Source organism: Thamnophis elegans, chromosome 3 (assembly GCF_009769535.1).
Source record: "Thamnophis elegans isolate rThaEle1 chromosome 3, rThaEle1.pri, whole genome shotgun sequence".
Classification (NCBI taxonomy): domain Eukaryota; kingdom Metazoa; phylum Chordata; class Lepidosauria; order Squamata; family Colubridae; genus Thamnophis; species Thamnophis elegans.
This window is the reverse complement of record NC_045543.1, coordinates 31,240,792-31,249,722: the sequence shown is the minus strand read 5'-3', so window position 1 is coordinate 31,249,722 and position 8,931 is coordinate 31,240,792. Positions and strand designations below refer to the sequence as shown.

General features: G+C 38.0%; 1 protein-coding gene across 1 annotated transcript in view; it reads right to left on the bottom strand.

Moving 5' to 3' along the window:
- Nucleotides 1-229: 229 nt before the first annotated feature.
- RUNX2 (RUNX family transcription factor 2) overlaps nucleotides 230-8,931 on the bottom strand; it is a 105,844-nt gene continuing 97,142 nt past the window's right edge. Inside the window, exon 6 of the mRNA XM_032213306.1 lies at nucleotides 230-5,120. Within this exon, the coding sequence (XP_032069197.1) occupies nucleotides 4,642-5,120 (479 nt within the window). The 3' untranslated portion in view covers nucleotides 230-4,641. The remainder of the gene's footprint in view (nucleotides 5,121-8,931) is intronic.

Below are 8,931 nucleotides of genomic sequence, written 5' to 3'. Positions count from 1 at the left end.
AGATCCTTGGAGTTTCATATAACTATGCTTAAGATTAGGAGTGTGCTATTTTAAAATAGCAGTTTCTGTCCTGCAGATGTTAAAGGAGCTGTCAATATGCAGTTTGGTATTTCAAAATAGTCTGGCTCCAGTCAGCTCTAGTCTATTTACAAATATGAAAGAGATAATTATGGAGATGCAGCAGAAGACAAAGACGCAAGGAACAACAATAACAAAAAAGCCACTTTATTGAAAATGAGATTCAAACCTCAAAATTAATATTACAATCATGAGAGAATGCCAAACAAATTCAATTTACAGTTGCAACATACAATACACACAGTCCCTTTGAAGATAAAGTAAACCCTTCCCTTCCACAATCGCTGTCTGCGGCACAAAAAAAAAAGGAAAAAGAATGTGTTTGTACAATCCGTGCATGGAAAGCAATTCTTGGACAACAGCAATTGGGGGAAAATGAAAGAAATTAAAGCTTGTATTTACAGGAAATGCTACAAATATTTTGCTCCAGCAGAAATTCAAGACTGGTAAAACATATTTAAGCAAAAAAATACTGTGGAATATTGCTTAGTGTACCTAGGAAACAAAATGTACTGTAAAATATGATTTCTGGCTGATCTATTTAAAAATATTGCAATGAACTTAAATGGCAAAATGACAGGTCAAACATACTGAAATGAAATGTTATCACAGAAATAAAGCTCTTAGAAAACAGTATTTCCTTTGGTTTATATTTTATTTATGTTTAAATTATTGCTTTTGTTCATGGCTTTTCTCAGAGTCCTGATGCATGACCTCACCAGGACTGAAATGGAGGCTCCAGCAAAAAAGGAGGGCAAACTTATCAGGCAAACTTGACAGTGCAAAAATCTCTCCTTGATGAAGCCTGGCGAGAAGGGAGGAGGAGATAATGGCTAGCAAATCCATGCCCAGGGACTGCTAGCTTAGAGTCAGATTCAATGGAGCAACATCCCAGATGCTGTGACAGGGGTTTTTTCATGGCCTAGTCGCTAGTGCCTGTTTTATACCAATAAACTTTGGATTCACCGTGCCCAAGTGAATTCTGTGTTTTATCCAAGGCCAAAGACTTGAAAAATCTCTCTGTAAATTCTTATACAGACTCCGTAAAGATGTCTGCACAAGCATTTTAACACTATAAACTGGACCAACCTTTCTTGTGGACTTGAGACTCTAACTACAGCCCATAATGCTAATGTCATCCCACTTTCCCTTCCTGCATCAAAATAAAATGAACTTGGAAGGAGAGATGGGTGACATACAGAAGAAACATTATAGTAACTGTAAAGCTTGAACTTTAGCTTATTTTTCTCCTGATGCCATCAAAACATTAGGTATCTCCCAAGATGGATAAAGATGTTTCCAACTGAGAGCTTTTTAAGGCACACTTAAAACATGAAAGACTCTAAAGAAGGGCTTTGTGCTTATATCAAAGGTGCTTATGACTCTCTTATTATTGGTTACTCTGAACTGTAAAGCAAATTATTTCATTGGTGTGGTCAACAGTAGAAGGGCATGAACTGGACATGTTTTGGGGCAAGCAAAATTGCACACCTGAGCAATCTGGAATTTTAATCCCAAATAATCCCAAAAATGTGATATATAAACATTACTGAAGCTACAGAACAGAATATAAAAAAAATGATCTATGCTGAATTAAATCCAGAAATATAAAGCAGTATTGAAATTGTACAAGAATGTCTTTCTTTCTTCCTTTCTTTTTAAATGCATTTGGGTTGCTGCCTGCAGCCCCTGTAGCAACAAAAAAAAATCCCTACAAAATTATTTAAGATGCATATAGTATATCTTTTAAAAGGCCTTCTCAGCAATAAAAATAATGTACAAATATAGTACCTTTTATTAAATACACAACAGCATTTGCACTGGCAATTCATGTCCTTATTTTGGTTTGCTTAATCAACAATATTCCAACTTGAAATGTGTAACCAGACACTAGCATTTTTAAGTGCTGCTGAAATGAACATACTTATCTTACAGATAAAAATCACTGGACAAGGGTATGCTTCAAGCTACCGCAAACAATAAATAGGATCAATAGCAAGTTCCAACTTCGGAAGAAAATTACACATCAGGAAAGCCTCTCCTATTTATAAAAAGGGGACTTGATCGTTAACCTTTAGAAGGCAATAATTTTTCCAAAGGAGCAAATGAATTATATTAATTTGCCAATAATAATAATTCATGGGGATGTAGAATCATTCTTTGGGCTGTCTTAGCTATCAGCCGTCATTGAAATTGCCAACTCTATTGTCCATTTTCTTATTGACTGGGTGTTCAAAAGATACTACATCTAACTATCCTTATTTTCAGCGGTATCACAATCCATGGAAAAGACTGTTGCACACAGTTCAAGCTAAAGACAGCACAAAGGAGATCAAAATAGAGGCTAGAAAGACAAGGAATTTCAAGAAAGTGACACCTTCTTTTAAAGAGCTTCAGTACTCCCTACCTTTCATTCACATCCCCACATCTTGTTTCATTTGGGCCTCTGTACAAAGCTACAAGTTGCTGGATTTCGTGTAAAGTGCCAAATTCTATCTACCATGAGTCTAAATAAGAATTGTCAAAGACTACAGAATAATTGGGGACAAAGACACTTACTTGCCAAGGAACTAATTTGCCTTGCTTACCAGCAAAAATGATAAATGGTAAATGTTGGATGATTGATTTTAAGAGCTTCAGGAATAATCATGTTTTTCAATTATGGAAGCAGAGCCTGACTTTATGAAAACACTGTCTTCTATCATCAACCTTCAGCTACTCTATGTTGCCAGATGCTGGAGCAGCATTGAACTGCAGAGGGCCTCTGCAGCAGTTCACGTGTGCTTATTCCAGTTTAATACAATGCCTTGTAACATAATGTATAGTTCCTGAAAAAAATAATTTAAGAGTTCTTAAACAGAAAGCTACTGATTTCAGGTAAGGGGGTGGATTCTGAAATGTCTCTTGGAGAACCTTCCTTGCGCCAATGCAGGGCTGTTTTACTGTTTCCCAAATGCTGATTGAAAAACATGGAAAACTTTTGAATTCCACCAGATGAAGCTGGCTGGGATTAAAACATATGTATATAAGATAAATGTATATTTGAAATGTATGTGTGTCTCTTTTGCTTGACAGGAAACCCTCCTACTAAAGGCCCCAATCTTGAGGAACAGAGCTTTGCAGTGCAGAGGGCAGCCTTGGGGAGGGCAGAGATGAAAAGGCTCTGTGTTAAGAGCAGAAGTGTCCACATGGACTTCTAGATCCCACCTCCTGGAGGGATTGTAGAGTAATGTATTCAAAATAATGCCTGTTCAATCTGTTTCCAGTTAATTTTTACCAGGTTAAAAAAAGACAACCCAATATTCAGTTACAATTAAAGCAGTACCTCCTTCATAAATTAAGCCAATGTATGATTATACCTGAATTCTTTAGAGATGGAAGCATTTAATTATTATTATTTTTTAAAAAAATACATATTGCAGATAGTTTATACTGGAACTGCTTTTCAGAGTTCATGCATGGTCTGATATTCTGTACCAGTCAAAGGCTGCCACAATTTAAAAACAACAGACATTTTTAGAGACCGAAGTCAACATATCATTACATTATAAAAAACCTTAAAGGGACCAAACATTATTAAATAATTATAAATATTTCTTTAAAATTATATGACAATTCATTTTTTGCATATAACCTCAATTTTGTACACATTTATAACTTAATAAAATAAAACAAGATAGCCACACACACATACTACTGATACTGTTTTGGTTTGAGTACGATATATTGCCATTCTCTTTTTTTTCCTTGCATAAGAAGTTAGAATTTGGTTTGTTTATTAGTTTGTTTTTTGTTTTGTTTTGTTTTGTTTTGTTTGGGGGACATTTTCCCCCAAGAATTTTTTTGGTTAACTTGACTAAGGCAAAGGTAATCACAAAAATGTATAACACAAAACAAACAAGTTTGTCTTGGTACCTTATAGGGTGCTATTTCAGCAAAAGAAGAAGAAAGATTCAAAAGTTTTCTCTTTCATCAGAGGGAAGACTTTGATAAGATGGTTGAGGAGTTACTGTAAGCTGAAGATATTCTGGTATAAATGGAAGCATTTTTTTTCTGTGTGCACAAACACACGGAGTGAATTACACTGTGCATGCATGAGGGTCCTAGAGATTGTATGACTGCAACCGTACCTGAAGTTCAAGATGCTTCTGTTTATTTGGACAACAAATAAAGCACAGGCGTTGCCTTGACAATTGGCAGAAGTCCATGTCTCCTCTCTTGGCAAAAGAACTCGCTTTTTTTTAAAGGAGTCTAGACAGAATGGGCATCTTTTGGGGTTGGATCATTATATTTTAAAATATAAAACTGAGACAACATTCCCAGGAGGAAAAAAAAACTGTGCTTTGATCCACATTGACTGGAATTATGATGTGGAAAGTCAGTCTCATGTCGTATGCATGTAATTAGCTGTTAACATCTCAGCTACTTAGTTGCACATATTAACAGAATCTATTTCGAAAACAAAAACAAAACAAAAAATCAGGCACTTTATAATCAGCTGACAATCGTTTGTTTATTGGTTTGCTTTCTGTCTGACAGATTTTACGCTCCGCAGAGAAAATTTCAGTAAGGCCTCCAGACAGACTCATCCATTCTGCCACTAGAATTCAAGACTGTTGGGGAGCTGCTGTGGCTTCCATCAGCCTCCACACCATCATTCTGGGTAGGCAAGTTAGGGTTTAATAATGTGCTGCCGTTGGATGTGGTGGTACAGGGAGGAAGCATTCTGGAGGGGGAACGGTCTCCCCCCGGCACCATGGGGAACTGGTATGATCCTGATGATGTGCCATAGTAGAGATATGGAGTACTGCTGGTCTGGAATGGTCCACTTTGGTTTTGGGAAGAGCCCGGATAAGGTGGCGGTAAGTAGGTATGGTAATGAGTGGTGGCTGACATACCCAATGACATGCCTGAAGTGACTGGCGGTGTATAAGTGAAGGTGGCTGGATAGTGCATTCGTGGGTTGGAGAAGCGGCTCTCAGTGAGGGATGAAATGCTTGTAAACTGCCTGGGATCTGAAAATGGGCTCAGCTCTGAAGCACCTAAAAATTGCAACAAAAGATGGGGGAAAAATTCTGTAAATATCCAGTTCTTTCTTAAGAGTGATGATAGAATGTAAATAAGGAGGAGAAAAAACAAACCCACTTTTTTCCACCCCACAAGAACAGCAAATCATGCTACATTAAAAAAAAACCCCTGCAAGGAATAGTTCCTGGCATCAAAAGTGGTCATACATAGCTCAGAGCTCTCTGCATTCAAAGGCTACTACTCTGTTAAGATCATGTAATCCACCTGTCTGTATCCACTACACTCCAGCCTTTGCTCATAATTTACACCTCTCATTCTGACAGGATTTGAATGGGGACCTATCAATGAAAGCTGTCAATTTGACACATTCACTAGTAGCAACTAGCCCAGTGTTTCTCAACCTTGTCAACTTGAAGATGTCTGGACTTCAACTCCCAGAATTGCTGGCTGGGGAATTCTGGGAGTTGAAGTCCAGACATCTTCAAGTTGACAAGGTTGAGAAACACTGAACTTGCCTTTTTCTCAGCTGCCTCACAGTTGTTGTTGTGTTTTAACATGCTTTTATTGGTGGTGGAGAACCACTGGATCTCAAAAGCTGCTGAAATACAACTTACACATTCCTCACCACTGAACTTCCTGACTGGAGCTCCGGAGAGCTATAATTTGACACCACTAGAGGAACTCAAGAACTCTGTCTGCCTTGCTTTACATGCAGTGATTTTCATATGCACACACTTAGGCAGAGGACTACATATGACATTTTCGTACTTGGCATGAAGAATATGAAGTTTATCCAAATTGATTTATGTACTGGAAGTGAAGCAAGCATGGCTGGAAACATTTCCCTTCACTTGATGTCAGTGGCTAAAAGTCAAATTTAGAGGATATAGATAATATTCAGAAAATATGGCCATATGGGGAAAGTCATGAAAAATAGCAATATTTATTATAATACAATGTACTAAAATAATGTGTAACTGGAATGTTGCCTATGCACTGACTGGGAATAAAGGGTCATGAGCTATGACACTGTGTACTTCCATTTTCATTCACTCACACCTTCCTTTCCATTCTTATTTATAAGCTGTCTTTATATAACTGTCTCTAATGGTTACACATCTTAGTTTAAAAGGGACTTAAGATTTTAAAATCAGGACTTGAATCTGTATATAAAGCTGGAAACACTTTATAGAAGTGAAAACACCTAGCGGACTTGAAGATGTTAACAGGGTGCAGGCTGAAGCATTCATAAGCAAGAGCAGACTAGGGAAAGGGAACATTTGACCTCTCCTGTTCCCTTACTGCCTTTAAAGAGTGGCAATACTATTTTTGTTCTGGCCTAATAATGGGATTGGGTGAGGGCAGGTGGACATATTAAAAACAGGTACAATATTTATAAACTTAGCAAACAGTATCTACAGTAAAAGCTTAGAATGGAATTAAAAGATCTACTAACTGAAATAAACTCTCCTTCAACTCTAAGTCAAATGGTACTATTAGAAGACTTAGAATAAGGGTGAGGGTTTGTTTTCCGAATGTGTAGATTGGCTTCCAAACATTTTGTTACTAGGCTAGGTAACATCTTCAACAGAGTTTAGGTGAAACCAATCTACACGCTCGGAGAATAAACCCTCACCCTCATCCTACACCCAAGCTACAGATATTTGCCATTATTGCAAAACTTACTTCAATTTACCGATTGTGTAAATTGCCAATGACCTACTCAGGTGTTGATCAAATGATCTTTCTCAAAATCATTGCCAAAGGCTATTGTAGTTTATTTAACATAGGTATGTTGGAAGAAATGTCCTTCTGGGTTCGGCTCCAAGTGTGGAAAAAGACACTGGAGATGTGGAGGCTGCTTGGAAAGATGGTTTTAATGGTGGACAGGACCACATGGCTTGAGTCCTGAACAGAAAAGGTGAATCACATGCTTCAATGTTGGTGGAGAAGAGAAGGGGAAAAAAAGGGAGGAAGAGAAGCTGAGTCCCTGGTTTTATGCCCTCTCTGGCCTTTGATCTTGATCTTGTATTCTGATTGGTTGTCAGACTCCCATGGGCCCATGCAGAGACAACTCTCTAGGCTGCGTTTTGAATCCAAGTTTGGTTGAGTTCTCAGATGCCATGTGGCGAGTTGGGTAAAGGGCCAATATTATCCTGCCTTAATCCCATCACTCTGGAGCTGAAGGGGAAAACTCTTTATTATGTAAAGTGGACTAGCTCAGGCTTTAATGGCTCATTGACAAAAGGGGATGGGCAGGAAGCTGCAGGCAGCTATTCTGTTTTTAAAACATGTTTCTCTTTTCACATCCAGAGAAATATTCTGCCTTTTCAATATTTCCTAGGATATTTCATTTTTCTGGGAGAGGGCTGGGTGATAATTTCCTACAGGTATATAGGTACACTTTTCACTTAAATCTACATTTGATAATGGTTAGTTAAGGAATAGTCATCTAGTCTCCTACCTCATGGCCTATGTGCTGATTATTAGCTTTTTCACCCAGCAGTGACTCTGTCTGTTTATGCAGAGGATACCAGCTGCTGAACCACCATTTTATGTGAAAATATAGCCTTGCATCTCGTTCTCTCTCCTTTAAGAGGAGATGAATACTTTTTAAGGGGGAGAGGGATACTTTTGTATCTCAGCTGCATTAATTTGTGGTTGATTTAATCATGTTCACTAACAAACTAGGGATCCTGAATGTGGTTCACTTTATTTCCTGCTTACAGTTTATAACCTTAGACAAGCCCTTTGCCTCCTTCCAGCATTCTGCTTCTAAACTGGACATCCAAATACTTTTTAGCAGCTTAAGAGCTGTACTCCAGCAAAACAACACCATATGCGGGCAAGGCCAGTATTGAAAAGCATAGCAGTTGTCCATCATTCACCATGCCTGATTGAACAAATGTTCCTTGTCAATGTCGAAAGAGCTTAAAGGACTGGAGCTAAGGGAAATATTAAGGGGAGAGGCTTGATAGAGTTGGAGGTACACATTGTCCTCCATTTTGTATATACATGAGCTACCCATGGTGCATGGAGATGTTTCCGCTCACTGACCATATTCTTCCAAGTGAGGGTATAACCTTACTTTCCAAATAGCCAGTTCACTATATTAAGGTTTTGTTATTCTTCCTCCAAAAGACTGCGATGGTGGCAGAAAAATAGAAGGAGATACCACAATGAGAACAGCAGTCAAATATATTTTCATATATGGTGAACAAAAATCTTACTGGGAAAATGTCAGATGATAGAAGACTGTGATGCTACAAGTTGAGCCACACCTAGTCTCAGAATGAAAGTTTTTGGGTATTTTAAGACATATTCTGCTGGGAATAGAAAACCTGAGCAGCCCCATAATGGTTTCTCTCATACTCTTACCCACAACAGAAAAGGAAAACCTCAAAGGTTGATTATATGGCCCCGTTCATTTCCCATTTATACGTCTGCAACTATTTTCTAGATGTTCAGCCATTCTCATTTGATTCAGAATAGTGTTTAAACATTTTCAAGCGAAGCAAGAAGGCAAGTAAGTACACCAGTGGGCACCATTCAAAGAGTCCTATTGTGACATTTGTTGCAGCTTGTTCTAAGTGTATTCAGCATATGAATTATCTAGCCTGGGTGCAAAATTTAAAGTCAGACTGTGGGTTAGATAATCTCTTATTTTTCTCCAATTAGCACGCATGTCTAATCCTCTCCTTTCTGATCATGTCTTTCCTGAAATTTGCAAGTTTTTTAAAAAAACTTGTACCATTGGAAGTTTTAAAAAAAGCTTTAAAAAAAACTTCCAGTGGCACAATAGAGGCTTTCTTTCTTTCTCTCTCT